At 41.7% G+C, this 19,843-nt stretch overlaps 1 protein-coding gene across 1 annotated transcript in view; it reads right to left on the bottom strand.

The window, feature by feature from the left end:
• Positions 1-17,104, bottom strand: part of NELL1 (neural EGFL like 1) — a 266,056-nt gene extending 248,952 nt beyond the window's left edge. Inside the window, exons 1-2 of the mRNA XM_042837211.1 lie at positions 17,071-17,104; positions 7,060-7,210 (exon numbers count right to left, since the gene is read on the bottom strand). Coding sequence (XP_042693145.1) covers positions 7,060-7,210; positions 17,071-17,104 — 185 coding nt within the window. The remainder of the gene's footprint in view (positions 1-7,059; positions 7,211-17,070) is intronic.
• Between the last annotated feature and the right edge of the window lie 2,739 nt (positions 17,105-19,843).

Genomic DNA, 19,843 nt, shown 5'->3' with positions numbered 1-19,843 from the left:
CACAGTTGCTCTCTGGATTACTCAAGTGCTCCTCAAAGAGCTCATCACTAAAAGTGCCTCGAACAAGAGTTTCCCCAGTGTTTCAGTGGATCATCTCCAGTCCGTGAGTATTTTTATCAAAGGGTTTTCTAAAGGGCCTGACAATTTTTCTGAAGCTAGCCACAGGACTTTGAGGCAGCATTAGCTGAGGGATCATCATGGGTAAAGAGGAGCCATTGGAGCCACCAGAGAGACCTCAGCACAACTATAACCACTGCAGAGCATAATCCTGTCCAGTCCCACACCTTCCCTTGCACTCATCACTGCTGCTCAGCAGATTCCCCAAAACTGGCCCATAAAATACCCGATTTTAACAGAACGAAAGACGATAACGTGGCCTTTTTAACACCACGAGACCTGCCACCTGAGAGCCAAAGCATGACATCTGAAAACAAATCACCCTGCGTACTGTTCTCCCTCTGATCTTGCTCTGCAAGCCAGCAGTTTTTCAGCTATTTCTTGACTTATGACCCATCCCATACATTTCTGCCAGATCCTGCACAAGTCTCCCTTGCCACTCCATCAAGGCCCAGCCAGTGTCTGCTCCCTGCTCCTCTCCAGATGCCCCCCCCCCATCTCTGCCTGCCCTGCACACTTCCTCCTTGCCCTCCTCTGCTCCCTGATGTCACCAGCAGCCTCCCTCAGCTGGGAGCCCTTCAGGCAGGCACTGTGCCCCTCTTCCTTCTCATAGGACAGCACTTAGGGCAAAGCACACAGGCATCTTTACTGAAGTGCAAACTAAACAAATGAAGTAAAAATAAACATCAGGCATCACCTCATGTCCAACCAAGAAAATGACCAACTATGAATAAAAAGTTGTGAGCATCTAAGCTTCTCATTAACCAGAAGCATTACAGTGTTAACGAGCAACCAAAATTCAAAGCACAGTTTGCAGAAAGTTGACTTCAGCCCAAAGAGAGACATTTCAGCACTTTGCCTATATCTGAGAACCATAAAACAAGCCAACAAAGTAACACAGCATGTTGGAGAAGGCTCCTGGGGGACCTACACATTCTGCTCCTCGTTGACCACAACATTTCTGCACTGTCCAAACTCAGTTTTAAACAGTTCAAACTATCAGCCATTCTGCTCCAATTGCCAACAAGGTCCAATCAGTGTGTTGCAACAGCTGGTTATCAGCAGCATGTTCATGCTTTAAAGCCAGCCCAGTGTACATAAAACAGCTGCTTCTCAGCGGGGAGCCACAAGATGGAAGGTAACTCAACCAGTAACTCCTTTTCCACAACATTTAAACCAGAGGGATATATATGGAATATAACAATTCTGCTTTGTTTTTGTCTTTTGCATATCTGAATCAAAAAGCTAGAAGAGCATAACTCTATTTCCACTTCTGTGTTTTGCCAAAAGATTTTAGACATGCAGGAGGCAGAGGGTCAAGGGGGGGGAAAGGTGTCTAGATGCCTCTCATTTCACACTACGTGGTGCAGAGGGACAGAAGTAAGGCTGCATCTTTACATTCTCTAAAGAGCTTGCCAGTTTAGCAATTCTACTCATAAATATTAATGAAGGCATTACCTTTACCCTAAAAGAAAAAGGATAGTGGATATATTTGCAGGGGTTTTCCAGCCTTTTGTTTAAAATACTGGGTATCTCAGAAGCCACTACACATACACACATCTTGCTGCAAATCATCTAAAGCGTAGCACGGGCTAAATCCAATCCTCCAGGTTTGTAACTAAGGCCAAAAGGCACTCACACAGACTTCTTTTCATGAGATTATCTCAGTGCTTGCTTCAATTAGCTTGGTACCTGCTAAGCACCAAACACTGTATCTCCATAACATATTCCAATTGTTAAATGCGAATGTACAGCTTGCTATCTGCTCCTCAACAGTCTCAGAAGCTGTTTGTGGTGTAACCTGGGGAAGTATTCAACTTACTAGAGAGTTCCAGCCAGGTTCCCTCTCCCCATCCAAAACTGATTCGCTAATTATAAAAACCTTTCACTACCAGCCTAACATCTCTACCAATACAGCTTGCTGCTGCAGAGTGAAGAGCCAAGTTCTCTACTCAATAAACCTACCACAGCAGTGCCATTAACTTGCAAGCTTCCAACTACCCAGCATGACAAAGTTTCTGAAGGACAGGTCCTACATGTAGGTTAATGCTAAATGTTAAAAGAATAAAAGCATTTGAAAAATCTATATAAAAAAAATTTTTTTTACTGCTTCCTGTAAGACAATCTCAAAAACATTAATTTCACCTCTTCCTAGTTCTGTCACAGGGGGATCTTCCACTTCTGAATACTCTTCAGTAAGAATGACAACACACGGATAGAAAGTTAGCATTAATAAGCATGAAGCATGGAAAACAGACCCAGGGCACGCACAAAAAACAGTACAACAAAGCAGCTGTGGTTTGTTTTTTCCTTAGTGCTTTTTTAGCAACCAGTAGCAAATGCAACAATAACTTCCTTAGGAAGACAGGAGGGGGGACATAAAGAGAGATAAAGTACTGCTCAGGATTCAGTGACTTTGAAAAATGCATAGGATGAGACCTCGAGGTCAATAGGTTTTATTTCATTTCTTATATGTAATTTCTAGGTAACAGTTCCTCTGTTTACTAGTTCACTTTCACTCATTCTGCATTACTATGTCTAATTTCTCTGTTGTCAATAAAAACTAAAACCAATAGTTAGCAATAAAACCTTTCTTTGGAGGGTAGCTTGTTACAGAGCAAGTAAATAACCAACAGGTTCCTTTCAAAAGATCAAAGGGAATTTCACCTGATGGAAAGTGAGAAAACTGGAGTTGAGGTTGTTACCTCCCACATCATGACAAGCCAACAGCTTGGCCATCAGCTCCCTCCTCGTACCATAGAATTATAGAATCATAAAGGTTGGAAAAGACCTCTAGGATCAGTGGTCAACCCATCCTTGCCCACTAACCATATCCCTCAGGCTACATCTACACCTTTCTGGAACACCTCCAGGGATGGGGAGCCTCCCCACAACATAAAGATTGTGTTTCCTCTTTTTCCCTTTCAAGTTCCTCCCTGCACTGAATGCTCTGATACCTTAGACCAAACAGACCTACAAATGAGTAGTAATTCAAGAGTGGCCATTCCAATAAATAAACAAAGAAAAATGATGTAAGTGAGTCAGCAATGCGGCCAGTAGAAGAGATCTGCACCCACCAAGTCTTACCATCATTTCCAAGCAACATAACCCTATGTTTTGTATGTTCTTACTATAAGCTAAGAAAATAAATGCTTTCCTTTCCCACTCACTGTCATAATACTAAGGTACTGTAGGAAATGTTTATGGCTAATTTAGGGGCCAGATTTTCACATCAAGAGAAAATAGCCTTACAGCTGTGAGTTGTAAATAGTGCCCTCCAGGACCAGACAATCATAGTCAGCTTCTTTGGTGGCAGCCAATATTTCAGAATCCAGCTGGGTATCTGAGCACCCTTGGCAGATATCACCAGAGGCTGATCTTGGCCAGTGCTGGGAAGGAGCTATCAATACATATCCAACTCAAGGAGTGAAGAGCAAAAAGCAATGCTGACTCCCGTTTAATTTATTTTAAAGGGCTTTGTTTGTTTCTTACCTATTTTGGCCTTCTGTGATCCAGACAACTCTGTGTAAAACTCTGCTAAATCACTTTTGAAATAAGGATTCATAATGGGTGGGTTTTCAAGCATCTTGATGGCCTTTTCCAAGCTTCTTCATGGCTGAAAGACTCAAAGGCTGTGAAGAGCCTACAGAGATCTAGATAGAAGGGGCTAGCGTAATTCTCCAACAAAGAAAATAGTTTCTGCATCTCTGCATCCACAAGTTACATGTTCATCCATCCTTCATTATATTTTGTCCTCTAAGCTTCAGAAAAAATATAATCTGCAGATCCACTTCTGTATTCCAGATAACTAGCACATAGTCTGCACTTACCAGACTGTTCAATTAGACTAAATCTGTGTTAATCCATCTTTCAATTTTCCAAGCTGTATATAAATACATTTGGATCATGAAAACAGAATCTTTATTATCGAGTTGATTCAACAAGATAAAATATTAACAAAGACTCATTTCTCATCTCTGCAGTATAAATCCTGTACATCAAATTATGATACAAATTAATGACTAATCTCTAAATGCTGTGAGATATCCATTTAGTGCAACAAAACAGCATTCATGAACAACCGACTTCAGGGAATGTTGTATTCATATTAGCTTAATACCTTTTGTATTCAGTTTCTGTTTATTCATTAAGATTTAAGATCCATTTACCTACGTATTTCTAAGACACCATAGACATCTTGGTTTCAGAGTTCCATGTCATTCACGAATAATAAATCCCAGCAAATACATGCTAGAGAAAGGCCATATAAACACTCATTCAACATGTTTCTACCTCATAAATTTTCACTTGTACCTTATAAAGATCGTCTCCACTATGTGACATCATGCGAAACAGCCTATTCAACTAGTAACACTGACACACACATAACTTAGCATGTAACTTAGAATACAATCTATTTCTCAACCACTAAACAAGCATGCAACAAAAGGTCTCCCACACAGATACAAACTCATCCACCAATAACTAACACAGCTGCTGCTTTCATTATTTTATTGTTGATCTGCATGTTCTCAAGTCTCAAATTCTCAGTTTTTGGTATGCTGGCAAGTCAAAAACCACTATGCCATAAAAACAGTATTTCCTATTTTCTATGTAAGGGAAGATTTCTTGACTTATCCGTAGTTAAAGACTATAGTGGTTAAGGTAATAAGGTACCCCTAATAGTTGTTCTCAAAGGTCTTAATCACTCTGAAATCCCTGTTTCTTACTGATCTCTTTGTAGTGTGTGTTTTCACAGACGTGTGCAAGTTGAAAATAGCTTAACAAATAAGAGACAGAACACAACCATATTAACTACCAAAAGCTTGTTAGGAGCAAAAAATATTTACAAGGGCTTACTGGTATGTCAAGGACCCGTGGCACATCCAGGTTCACACGTCAGGCTAAGACACAGCAACCTCAGCAGCTGGTATAACATCCAACAACAACATGCATCAAGGTGAACATTCTGGTATTTCGCCCATTATAATCTAACCCCCGTACTCATCAGCCACGCACCAGTGTCACAGAATATTTTCCCCACTTTCATCCACATTATTCATTTCTGTCATCACAGATCTAAGGGTTTTAAAGCATTATCCTTATCAAGGTCCAAGTAGCAACTTAAGACATTAGGAAAAGAAACAATCTATTTTAACAGATACAGTTGCAGTAATCCATCTGACTTGCAGAATGTAGCAGCAGCCACTAACAACACCAGACACATCTGTTTTGGTTATTATATAGAATTAGGCAAACTGAAACTACTTTGGCTTTATTGGATGGAAGGACAGAGATTTAAGCTAGGCTAGCATCCAGTCCTTCAACTACACATTGTTTTAAACAGACAAATATTAAGTCAGAAACTGGAGATAACCGCAGGGCCAAGGACAGCAGCAGTACATTTTATTCAGTCAAGATTACTCCTGCACAGTACATCTCTCTACCAGCTGCTGTCTCTGACCACCAAGATAGAGAAGTCGCTAAATTCAGTAGAGGCCATATCAAAAAACCCATGTGCCTTGCGTTGTATAATTATTGCTGCCTGTCTGCTTTGACCTTGGATTGCTGAGTACATGCATGTGTCCCTAAATGTGAAGGTCTTCCTGTGTCAATGTCTGTCCTCAACGTCCTCTCTCTCAAATAAGAAAAATCCCATAACATGGCAAGCTGATCTTGTTAACCATGACTTCAGGGAGCTACAATAACTTGGAAAAGCTTGGAGGAAATAAAAAGTAATGGCAAAAGGAAGGATGGGGTGAGAGGAGGTAAAAAGGAAGAGACAGATAGATTTTCATGTAACATAAAGTACAGAGAGAGAACAGCCCCAAAAATGAAAGCAGGAATAAAGAAAGAGATCAGAATGAAAGCTGAAGTGATGGAAAAGTATTATGATGAATAACAAAGAATTAGAGTCCTCCTCTTAGTTATCCTTGTTGGGATATCTGCTGCTGAACAGGAAAAAAGCCATCACTGATCATTTGGCCAGAAAAAGTCACTGCCATCTCCTCCACAGACTGCCTCAACAAAAAGTAACAAATGGGGCTAGCAATTCTGGCCCATAGAAATGATTAGCAAAATTAAATACCAACAGGAACTTGAAAGAAACATTGCAAATTGAACTTGAAACAGAAGCAAGCAAAAAACACGGAGTTATTTGTATTACAACAGAAGGTCAAACCAGACGCAGAGATCCTTGAAGCCCTATGAGATATATATATATATATATATTTTTAAAGTCACAAGTAGTTCAAGTTTTCAAGACACTGGGTGACACAATACACTCCTTACAACATCAAAACATCTTTGAAATCAATACTGTTTATACCACAAAAAAGTGCTGGGGTTTTTTTTGCTGCTTTTACAGAAACTGCTATTTGCTACTGTAACAGCTAATGAAAGAGACCTCTTCATTACCTCCTACACTGACAAGAAGAGAAATGCACACAATAAGAATATATTGTATTTATGCCAGGAAAAAAAAACCCACAACGCCAGATGGAAGCACACGTTTGAAGAACAGCTTAACTGCTGAATCTTGAAAAAGCAAGCATATTAAGATATTTTAAAACATAGTGAAGCAGAAAACATGAGATGGAGTTTAACTTCCCTGAAAAAGCAAACTACAAGTGTGCAGGATGAACTAGGAGCAGAAACTGCTTTACAATTAATTGCCAAAAGACATTTTGTCTACACCTCGTTAGCTTTTATCCTCTTGTTTTTTTTAAGTAGGGCCACTTTAGGGACCAGGACACATAAATAATGCACACCTCCTATTTAAATAAAAAACAGCAAGTAGCAGCAATTGCAACCTAAGCCAAGAGGCTTTAACTTACATGTCAGATTTGATATCTACCATTTCAACACATTGTCACAATGGGCCACCAAACACTCAGTACTTTTTATGTCACTACGACTACAAGAGAGAAGATTTTCTCTTACCTGTGCTCTAACTCCCGGATGGACAGTATAACTCCTGAAGTCGATGCCTTCTGTTGAAGGGTCACCAGAAACGTGAACTCAGTTTTATTCCGAAAGAGCTGAACCAACTTCTCACTCACATGGGGCGCTGCATGGATTTCTCTTTCTGTATCTAAGGATTTTATTTACAACAGACACAACACCCCCCCCGGGGGGGGGGGAAGAGAGAAGCGGGAGGGAGAGGAACAATGGTCCAGTAAAAATGCTAAGTCAAAGATTCAGATTACATTTTTCATTTTGCCATTGATATTTTTCATTTCCAAGACACATCTACCACACGCTACCACTGCATTCTTCAGTGGAAAAAAGTCCAAACAAATGGCACCTTGTCAGCATGCCCACTTGTCACTTCGGCAAGTTCACAAGTGGTCAGCTACTGATTTTCTGACAATTTTTAATGGGATGCCAAGCCATTTGTGTTTGCTGTGACCAGATTAAATTGCTGTAAATATGGTGTGCTGCAGTCAGATAAATAGGCTCCTAAATTCTGAGGAATCTCAAGCACTGCCTCTCCCAACACAATTCACCAAGCTCCAATTTCAGTTTTTACTGTCAGCTCTGTTACTGCCTTTCCACTGTACATCAGAGGGAACCTGTCCTTGCACCATTTAAGGCAGAGATGTATTACTGCTAATAACGCTACATGGTTGTGCTTCTGCCCAAGAAATAAATAAAAGACATGCTTGCAATATGCTATAGTTTCAGGGATTTCTCAGTTTAAGCAAGCAAAGCGTGACAGCTCATGCAATATTTATTGGAACTGTGGTGTGACCAGGCAGATCCAGAAATATTCCAGTCTCACTAATCCTATCCATGCCCAAGCAGCAGCAGCACACCTTCTCCTATATCATCTTCGAAGGTTCAAATGCACCATCTCCCAACACATCCATTTTTATTTCATCCTTTTACTCACAATACATCATCACTCCCAAAGATGATTAAATGACAAAGCGCAGAAATTGTGGCATTTCACCTTCCCACCCCTTGTCATGTTGCTCATGCTGGGCCTTTGTCACACATTCACGAGACCTATGCTGCTTGCAGTTCCTGGGTGTCACAACCAATTAGAAGCCTAGCAAGCTTCCTTTAGAAAAGGTTTATTTGAAGCCAAAAATGCCAATACAAATTCTCAGCTGGTAGAAAACCTTATAACTCTATTGAATCTTGAGAAGCTGGCCCAGCATGAGTGCTGTAATACACAAAGGAGTGATGAGATTTACAATTCAGAATTTCACTGCAGGGGAGGGGGGAAAAAAAAGAATCATTAACTGAGGCTTTGCAAACTGAAAGAGAAGAAGCTGGCTTGAAAACAACCCGAAACTCAGGAATGTTGACTATGGAGGGAACGCCACAGACTGAAACCAAACTCTAAGGAAGAAGTATTCAAGCATGCTCTGTAATTGGGTGTCTCAACTTTCCCTGTACAGCTTAAAGCCCTTCAAATGAGCCTCCATGCTCAGAACGCATAACACACTTGCGCTTTGGAAAGCTCACCTCTGAAAAGTACTGCAAATTAGACATCAAAAAATACAACTCATCACTTAAAAATCTTTGCCAGAGGCTCAAATTCACCCAATAAATATATATAAAGGTCCACCTTACAGCACCTATTTGTCCAATACCAATTCCATCAGAAGAGAACAAAGCTTCAAAGAACAGAAGTAGTTTCCACAGCCAACAGAAAGGGGAATGGAAGAAAGCACAGAGCAACAGGAGCAGGTTTTGTGTTTACCTACAAGATTTCATTATGCCTATTCATTACACTCATGGAGCTTACCAAGCAAGTGTTACTCCTGGCCACAAATACTACTAGTCTTCTTTGAAACAGCTGACACAGGAGACACAGCACTAAGTATTCCATATACCAGGAAGCTCCCCAATATTACACCCAACTGCTGAATGTATCCTCTACTACACTAACTTAACACACTTTCCACTTCTAATGGCTGCCAATTTAAAACACACAGCGGGTTTCTGACCCACTACACTGACAGAAAATCCATCAGTACTGAGTACCAAAGCACAAGTACTGTTCAGAAATAACATTTCCAAGCGCTGACAGCTAAAGACTGCTGTCTTGTTTTGAAGCCTAAGAACCCTCGTATCTCACAATTTTGTTGATAACGGTGCTAAACTCACCAGTAATAATATATTGCTCCTTTGAAGCTCTCAAAAATTTTGTTAAGTGAAAGCATAGACAGTGCTGTCAGTGGAACACATGCAAAAATTTCAATCAAGTCATGCAAAACCCAACACATTCTTGTTACAAATGGTCCAGATATAAAGCCATATACCCCATTTATCCACCAAATTTTATACAAATACCAGGCTCCTTAGTCAGATTCATCAGTGAGTTATCAATTAACTGACTACTCCAGTTAGAAACGTGCTTGGAAATATCATGTTTTATTCTAGACCAGTGCTTAGTCACAAATACACTAACAACATGAACAGCACATCACATTAACTCCATTGATTAAAAGCAGAATTTGCCATAGATACAGAGTCCTGAAATTCCAAAAATGTGGGCCCAAACTGCTAGATAACAAACATTACTCAGGTGCTGTTTTGCAACCCTATTCTAAAGTAATCCATAACAAGGAAGTTTAGCTTTTTTAAAAAAAACAAACAAACAAACAACGCCCTTCTAGGGATGGGGCTGCTTGTTGGTGTAAATCTGCTCATTACCAGGCCAAGGAGGTACCAGTGCACAGGAGCATCCTCTCGCTGCAAAACCAAAGACAAAACTGCAGGTGTAGAAACATCTACTGGCAGAATAATAACAAGGGGTAGAGAGGGTTTTCCCAGCAGTGAGACAGCAGGTGAGACTCAACAGCCTGCAACTGGACCTTGGAGCAGAGGAGCCCCTGAAGGCTCAACAGGAATCCAGGAGTTCACATCCATAAGGCAGAGTGCAGGCAGCTTGCTGTTCTAAAGCTCACGTGCCTCCTGAGGAATCACAGCAAGGAGGCATGCAGGGCCTCAGAGACAGCGCAGCAGGGCGACCTGATCTCCAGCTATGTCATCAATTCATGTTTTGCATCACTTCTGCAGGAAGTGCCATACTAATGAATTGGGAGTAAATCCACTTAAAGTAAGAGCTTTCTATTTACAAGCTGATTTTCACTCAAAAAAAAAAAAAAAAAAAAAAAAAAAAAAAAAAAAAAAGGAACACCCTGAACACACATACACCCCCTCACTGCAGGTGTCCAAAGGGAAAATATATTTTACACTCTCTATAAAAATAACTGCCTGCTTGTAATGAAATGCCATATTTCCTACATAATGTAGAACGATACAGGCTTACACAGTAATCTTCAGTGAAACATCACTTCATGCCTGGATGATAATGCAATCTCAGCAATAAACAAAATAAATAAATAAGTGCAGATACAACTTTCATATGCCCTTCCATGTGATTATATTTTCTTAATGTGAAATACTGACTGTCTGGAGGGCTTTTTAAATATACTAGAATGCTTCTAAAAGAAAAAACCCATAGACTGAAAGTATAACAACTACAACAGATACAAATCATCTCAGAGCATTAAGTGAACTTACTTTCCTCAGCCAAACAAAGAAACACAAGATACCTCCACATTAACAAGGCAAAGTTCTCAGTGTCCATAACCCATAGTACAAAAGGGAAGGGAATTACATGACTGTTTGGACTGGAGCTCAAGGCCTTGGAGAAAAAGAAAATCACACAACTGGTCTTACAAGACGAATCCCAATCCATCTGGGAAATCTTTATTCTTCACTAAATGCTTCCATGAGAAAAAAAAAAAAAAAAAAAAAAAAAATCACTAAAAATGCAGGTCTAAATCAAGCCAGGTCTTCTGTAACAAGACACAGTTTGTCATTAACTACCTTGCTTTAGTACCTTCTTGTTTTACTTCATTATTCCAGCAGGGAATGAAGAGCATGCAGCTCTATTGGTAACCTCAATCATTGCAAAACTCTTTGTTTAAACGTGCTTTCGGGACATCTTTTGCACAATCACGCCAGACAAGCACATAGAAATTAATCCTACAACAAGAGAAAGTCTGGATCTCAGTGACAGCAATTAAAGAATCGAATGTTGCAGCAGACTGGCTTTTACCTTGCTACGGGCAAAATCCAATAAGAGCTAAATCTCTCTATAGAGAGAAACACAGAAATAAAAATGGAGTGCTGAGTGAGTTATTTCAGATGCCAGCTTTTCAAGATGGAACCAAGAGCAGAAAAGGCAGTGTCCAGAAGTTGGCTGGGATGGAAACAGAAGACAGCACCACAAAACCCTTCTCAGTGAAGGCAAGCGTTCACCGAAGCACAGACTCCTACATTGGCCTGATAGACTGTCTATCAAGGAACTGATAAAACCAGTGCCAGACGCCCCTGCTGCCCATCTGCTCCCACTCCTCTCCAACCATTACTCAGCCCAGACAAGAGGGTGACAGAACCTCTCCCTTCCCCTTCAGCTACTACCAAATAGGCTCACAGAAGGCATGATGTTCTCCCACGAGTACATCTCTGCTGCTAGGTATTCTCACCAGCACAAAAAAAGACATGCTAATTGCTTTATTCGCCCTTGCCTTGCTAGCTCCGCTCAGAGTTGGTAATAAACAGTAGGAAATCATGCTCAACAGCACAGCTTTCTAAATTATGATTATTCACTATAAATCACTTTTTACATGTTGCTTCAGACAATGTTCCTCAAGAATAAGATCCATCTGCAGTGAAATGCTTGGCGATTTTAATATGCAAACCTCCCACAGAGATGATGTCTCATTTTAATTATTCTTTCGGCTTAATGGGTTTTCATTAAATTAGAGGAAGGAGCAATTATCAGGGTGAATAGCTAATGTTACAAAGGTAAGCTCCCATGACTATACAGCAAAGGCAGTTCTGCTAGAGAAGGTGGAAAAACAGTAATAACGCAATGTAAACTCTTCCTTTGCAGCATGCAAAACTATCCTGGCAGTAAACATTAAGATATCACTGACAAACATACATCAGAATGACAACTAGTTTACAAACTAGGTCTTGCCTAACAAAATTAATCTAGCATTCAAAATTACAGATACATTTCATTCCATCCAGTAAGCTACTGCAAACCCAGGCCTAAAACTCCAGATGCCAGGGAGAACGGAATTCTGAGCCACCAAAGAAGTGAAACCGCTGCTTATCGACTCACCACTGCTCTGCAGCCAATCAGTTAGTTGACTCAGGGGCTTACTGTCAGGCTCTTCACTACTTGAAAGCTCTCCCAGCCTGAGCACTGGCTGGAATGACCACACTCATGTTAATTAAGTTGTTGATCGAGAGGTTAAGCCTCATGTTTGCTTTTATCAGCATTTCAACCTGAACCGGGGAAACTGAGCTGCTGCGGGATAAGCGGAGCAGCAGATATCATGCAAGACTTGGAAATTAATACACACTGAGAGGAAGCCACCTGTTTGTCAAGTCCCAGCTCCAGCAGGGGCAACGCAATGGGCACAGCAGAAGAGAGCTGCAGCAAAGCCTACACTGCAGGGGCAGCCCCTCTTCCCTACATCTAGGCTTTACATCTCCAGAACCCTTCTCATCTCCACACAGGCAGACAGTACTCATTCTTCCCATGACAAAAGGACAAGCAGCAGGCTTGGGTGCACGCACAACACAGCAACTAACACCACCTTTTCCAGGCATTTGGTGGGTGCAGAGCACAAGCAGGAAACTCAAGCAAGCCCAAAGGCTTTGCAACAAGCTTGCTGTCGAGGGCAGCACTCACCGCTTGCCGCACATTACCTGCTGCTCAGGCAGTTCCTTTTCCTCACTTGCAGTATTTCAAGCAGCTACAGGGCACAAGCTCACCTCCTCAAGTAGGCTCAACTTCGTCCTCAAGGGACTCATGCTGAAATCAACACTATTTACAAATGGATGATCCCTTAAATTAACTACTTACTCCAGAGCTGGTGGAAATGCTCCAGAAGTTACACTACCGCTAACAGTGCATCATCTGCTCTTAAATCATGTGAGTTAATCAAATTACATGCCTTGTTAGTTAATTAGCGCAGGAGTCACTGATTATAACTTCTTTTCCACTGTTTATCTATATCAGCTAACATATCGCATCACTGCAATTGCGATAAAGGCTGCTGTTAGCAAATTTTGGAAATAACAGCTGTTCAAAAGAGTACCAACTACACTAGCAACGCAGTCCCGAGGAGCAGCCTGAACACAGCCAGCAGCCCTGGGTGCCACAGTAGTAAGCAACACTCATTTCCAGGACTCATTATTGACACAGCACAGTTCACTCCAGCGCTCTGCTTCAGAGAATGTTAAGAGTCACTGCCGCACAGGATAATGAGACACCGAAAAATACAGCTTCTGTTCTGGCTTCATACAAAAGCAAACCCAGCCATCTTTTCCTTCCCTTCTACAGAAGATCTTCAGGAAAGCTCAGAGCAACAGCCCCTCAAAATTGGAAGTGATCTCAAGAAAAAAAAAAAGAAGAAAAAAAAAAGGTAACACACATTGAACTTGGCAAAGCATGCCACACATACAAGAGATCTAAATGAAGATGCTACCATAAGGAGGTGAGTCTCTGGAGCCAAAAATCAGATAGAGAGGGTACATTTTGCATACAATTTTGCATTTTACTGACGGCACCCCTGAGCTCACTCCCTCCATCTACACCCCTCCCCTTCCTCCCCCCCCTCCCGGGGCATTTGCCATCTAGAAACACACTCCAGCTTTGTCAACTGACTATGCAGAGGGAGTGAATGATTTGTCATTTTAGAAATTCCAATAATTCTGATTTCTCATTGGCAGAGATAGCCTACAACCCAGATTTTCAGAGTAACGCCAAGACTCAGCAAAGCAGAAGAGGCTGAAAGCCCAAGTTGCTCAGTGCAGAAGATCTCAGCCTCACCCCAGCAGGGCTGCTCAGAGAGCAGCACTCGCCTCCCTGGTGAAGGGCTGTGTCCTTCAGCATGCACATCTGAGCACCAGAGCTCAGCAGTTGTTAGCTGATCCTTAAAACAGAGGCCTCTGGCTCAGTTTCTTTGCCTGCAGAGAGAAATTACAGTGCCCAGTGCTACTTCTGGCAGCAAACAGACCTGGCTACATCCACACAAAGGTTTTGATTTCCAGTCCAGTAAAGCCTTTTAATCACAGGAATAATCCAACTAAAGGCAGTGAAATCACCCCACAAGTTCAAAGTTAGTATATGATGACATGCTCTCGTGGTCAGAAGCTCCAACAGTGGCACTCTAAACAGTTGCTTAATTATTTTTAAAGCATTTTGCTCGCTTACTACTAAAAATCATATGCTTTTTCATTTTCTTTATGCAATTTGTAAACAAATGTGTGCCATGAATTCATTTTCCCTTCTGTTTTCTTTACCTCAGAAAAATCATTTGCGTGTTGCTGCTGAAGAAAATTAACTCCTAGCTGCCTGCTTGATTTACTCACTGCATGATAATGGCACAGGGCACAAAACATTTGTCAAGGCCTCTCTTTGCTCAAGTATAATTCCTCCTGTCAGCCTCTTTACATTTATATTGAAAGTTATAGCCACCCTTGTTTTGTGGGACACACGTGAGCACACGTTTACACCTTCGCCCCAAATATGAATAATTCCATCCCTGTGAAGCCCTGCACACAGTTCCCCAGCAAAGAGGCACAACCACAGCTAACACACTTAGTCTCCCCCTGCAAGTTTCATATGAATTATTTGAGATCTAACAATTTTCAAAAATGCCACAATAATAACTGTATTATCTTTTTACACCATAATTATGATTTTGAGCATCGCTTTTCTTATTTCATCTGAGCACACCACAACTCATGAATAAAATATGACAACTTTGATAGCATCCATTGCTGTGGGTTCATCCGTAACAGCAAACGTGCTCAGGGTACTAAGTGCTCCCTCTTGCTCCACAAGCCTTTGTTTTGGAAAATAAGCTTTTATTTAAATAGAACTGCCACATGTGTCCCTCTTTTTTGCATTTCTTGCCGTTAGCAATAACACCAGCAATCATGTTTACTTTCTGTTTTAATGACTACATTTTGAAACAATTAGGATGGCGTAAAGCTAGAGAAGCAGAATATCCCATCTGAAAGCTGGTACTTGCAAGACATCAAAAACCATTAAAAGCACCGCTAGCATCAGAGAACAAAAGACTAACACAGAGAGAGGAATACTATCATTAAGAAAAAAAACTTAATTCTGTTCTGGTTTTGTAATTAATTACAATGAAGCAAACCTAAGCAACTTCCCCCGTTTTGCTAAGAAGACTACTGTAACTAATAGTGCACAGTGCTGCTCTGACAGCTCCTCAGTAAATTCCCCTACAAGGAAGGCTGGAGATAAAGGCCAATACATGAGGTTTCCAAATCACCAGCATTTCCCAATTTATACTCCAAATGTCACTTTCTAAGCTGCACTGCTTCATCTTTCAAACAGCATGACGAATATCTGCGGAGACCTCCACAGACCACAAAAACCATGACACATGCATCAAGCCCACTCTCCTCCCACACACCTTGGCTTAGTTGTTTTCCCTAGTCCTGAGAACAGGCTCTGAAATTCCAACAGTGATACAGGCAGTGAGCAGAGAGAGAAGCAGAGACGGATCTGCGCACCAGCTGTAGGCAACCTTTCATCAGAGAAGCAACGAGTATTTTACCTCCAAGATCCAGTTTCATGCTTGTTGTGCTCTTAGGGCATCCACGCTACCTTGCAGCTTACAAAACACAAAAGGAAAAGGCAGGAGAAGGAGGAGCAGTGAGAAACACAACTGCCTTAACACCACCAACTTGGCCACTGTAGGAATCATCTGTTCCCACTACTGGAGAACTCCCAGCTTCAACTGCAGAAGTTACTCATATGCACGGGGGGAACACAGGCACCTAGAGCAATCCCTGCAGCTGCAGTCATCCTGTACTACTTTTGATTTATTGTTTTTTTTTCCTATTTACACCAGAGAGGATCCGTGGGACATCCAGAAACATTAGCAGACAGGCTGGGAGGATGGGGAGTGAGAGATTTTAGGAAGCCAGAACACCAGCCCTCAGACAGAGTACTGCCTGTGTCAAATCAGTGATTTACAGGCCCCTCTATTGTCAGAACTAGAGACAATTTGGCTGTTTTAGCAGGTAAGCAGCCTACGTAACTACTGATTTAATGAATGTTTTAGTGGACACCAGGTGCCGAAATCTGCTCCGTTTACTAAAAAAAAAACCAAAAAAACAAAAAAAAAACCACACCACACTACTAATGCTCTGCATTTTGTATCATTGAAAAGGCCACAAAAGGCAAAGCAATCACATGATATAGTGCCATAAACCAGCACAGTATGACATGATTACTTCTCACCATTTATGTGGCAAAAATGAAAAATGAGGAAAAAAACGTCCCCCTCATGTCATTTATACACCCACACTGCAGGTGGCAAGATTAATCTAGAGTTTGGCATAGAAGAAGCAGGCTGAGGTCTCAACTAGCATCTAATTTTTATTCTTGATAGGTAGTTGAAGACAGCAGGGCTTTTCACTGCAGGAAGTTTTCCATGCCCACCTCTTGCATTTAGTCTGTATCTGCTTTTGTGTACCTTTTTAAGATACAAAAATCTTAGAAAATAAACATCATCACGTGTCTTTTTTCATTTAATTAAGCAGAGCAAACAGAAATATTCCCTTCAAACAGACATTAACATATTTCCATTAAAACCGTTTTGAGAAATCTAAAGACCCCTCTTGGGGTTCAGAGCACCCATAAAAGGACACAAGGCTTCACCGTCTACAGTGAGAACACAGTGCTTCTGCTCCATGACCCATTTTACCAAGCAATGCTCCTGTTCAGCTCTCTTTGATCCCAGCACCTGGCCCACAAGCCAGACCTGCAGCACTGGGTGCAGGGCTCTCCATCCCTGGGCAGAGGCACAACTCCAGCAACCACCCCGCATCGCTTCAACTTCCCAGGGCTATCACTAGCATACACACCTGCTCTGTGGAACATCACAGAATGGTACGCCATGGTAAGCCATACTGTAATTCTCATTTTCTAAATAAGTAATTAATAAAACCCGATTATGCGCAGCATAATAAGACTTAGGAGTATCAGGTCACTCATATCCTTTTGGGGGGAGGGGTAGAAAAGACATTTTTGTTGTGTTTCTGTTCTGATGAAGATACAAGAAACTCAAACTGTCATTCTCACTTTATCTAAACTGATCTCCTCTCATTTTAAGAACCTAGCTGCTCATGCAGCAGGGGAAGCGTGTCACATTTACCAGCAACGTCAGAAATCAATTCCTCCATTCCCTCTCCCCACCCACTGAAGAGTACAGACCTTTTGCCTTCTTTCTGCTTATCTTCCTTACAGGACTTTGTCAACAGTTTGCCAGAAGCATTGCAGGCTTTTAGCATACTACAGAAATACTGAAGTGCTTCTTCCATGTCCCTCTGTACTTGCCACGGCAGCAATCAAGATAGACAAGGAGAACAATTATTATCTCCCAGCAAAGCAAAAATAACTGCCAAGAGCAGAGGCAAGGCGTGCTCAGAATTCTTCCCTCATCATTAGAGACATGATGGGAAATCCAAAAAATGTCAAGTATAACAGAAGGGAGGATGACAACTTTCAGGATGGAAAAAAAATTGGAAATCAGTCATTGTAGTTTTGTATGGCCGTGTTTCTATTTTAGATTATGCTTATATTTTATTTTAGGAGGGTGAGGGGTTAAACTGACTATAATGAATAAGAAAGTCTGTGAGGATTTACAAACTGTATTTTCATGTATGTGGGATACATTTTAGTCTTAGGGCTGCTTTGCTGTAATTCAAATTGAGACAGGAGTGGAAACAGCCAACACTGGATAGGTATACAGAAGCATCTTAAAAACCATGACTGAGCTCTGGCAAAGGGAATAGCAGATTGCCTAACTTCAGAGCATGAGAGCACCGTTCAATATTTAGGTCTCAAGTAGTTGTTCCTTTCTTGATGATTCAGTTCACTCATCTCTACCCAGCTCATTGTACCTTGACTGCAGATCATCTCCCTCTACTGAAAATGGTCAATTTTTGCAGAAAGCATAATCCCCTTAGCCTCATTTCTTCATTGCAAAAAAAAAAACAAAAAACAAAAAACAAAACAAAAAAAACACCTACATCACTTACACAAAACTAAAACATGAGCCATATTGAAAGAACAAACATAAATAAGAAGTTAAGCAGGTGTCAGTATTGAAGCCACAGAGGAAACCTTGCTCAGCCCTGCAGGAACACGTTACAACAACAACCTCAATGGCAGGATCACACACTGCTTTCCAGAGGGGCCCTGCCTCAGTCACTGCACAAAGCAAAGAACAAACAGCAAGTAACACCTGTTAACAAATAAGGATGTTGGCTTATTTTTATTGTTCAAGGCACACCTTGAAGAGTAAATCCACTGTATTTAAATCCTCCTCTGAAGACAGAGCAGAACATGACCAAGTTAATTATTCCAGCGCAGTATCTGAGACAGCAATTAATTAATTCTTTTCACACCACTGCTGTTAGAGAAAAGGGTATTAGTACCTCAGCTTTACAGGTGAACAACCTAAGCAGAGAAAATTAAGGCTCCAAGTCACTAATTAAATACACACGATCCAAGTTTTATCCTCCAAAAACATTTGTTAAAAGTTAGCACAAAGCACAAAAGCACAGACACCCAGTGCTGCCAAATCTGAGCTTCCAGTGCTTTTTCCCCAAATTTGCTGTCCTTACTGCAAGCAAACCTTCACGCGAACCCTACCCACCCAATGCAAGACTGCAGCACTTAAGTTTTTCCCTCAGTTCCAGCTACTCACCTCTTCCTCCAGGCTGCATCTCTGGTGACCATCCTCCTTATCCCAGTGCCCACATCCCTTGCCCTCAGCACCCTCACACCATTCGTCACTGCTTTCCTCCCAGCCACCACCAATTCCCTCATTGGCCTCAAGCTCCTTGCCACAGCTGTTTCTCTTCTCTCCCCTCCAACTACCTCCCTGTGAGTTCCAGTTTCCTTGCCCTGCCTGTCACTGTTAATCTCATCCAACTGCTACTCACCACCCATTTCCCAGCATCAATCTGTATCATTCCCTGCCTCTCGGCAGAGCTCCTTTATCCCAGCTGAATTACTGGCTCTTTACATACCCCTGCATTTCCAGCTTTACTTCCCTCCTTTTCAAGCTTTCGGAGAAGTCTGGGGAAGAAGGGTGAAAAGCATGAGAGCAACTACAATCTCAAAGAGACCGAGTACCTGCTCACCATCCTGCTGACAGACATGAGCTGGAGAAGCTGCACTTTCTTTCATCACCCTCAGACAGGGCCACCAAGGAGCAACAGGCCCCCAGATGCTCAAACACACTGCCTGGTTTTTCCCCATAGAACTGCCATGGATCCAGGCAGTCACCCATGAAAGCACATCAGTGAATTTAGCCACTCAAACTTTCTGGCATCTTCGCTCTTAACAGCATTTGACAGAGCAGCTTTCACCCCACCAGCACCCCTCACACAGCCAAGCCCAGGTGCCGGCCCAGTCCCCAGCCAACAGAGCCAGCAGCTCCAAAGTTCTGAGTAAATCCTAAAATGTGCTCTGGTGTTAGCCATAGCATCGTTACAGTTGGAAATTACCTCAGAGATCCCCCAGTTCAACCCCAATCCACCCTCACCAACCACATCCCCACAGTTCTGAAACATCCCCAGGGATGGTGACCCCCCGACCCTGTCATGGTTCTATGTTTGTTTTTTTTTT

The sequence above is a fragment of the Centrocercus urophasianus genome, unplaced genomic scaffold (assembly GCF_019232065.1).
Source record: "Centrocercus urophasianus isolate 14NV4802_14NV808 unplaced genomic scaffold, USGS_Curo_1.0 seq_7, whole genome shotgun sequence".
Lineage (NCBI taxonomy): Eukaryota > Metazoa > Chordata > Aves > Galliformes > Phasianidae > Centrocercus > Centrocercus urophasianus.
Note: the sequence above shows the minus strand (reverse complement) of the source record. Positions and strands in the feature narration are given on the sequence as shown.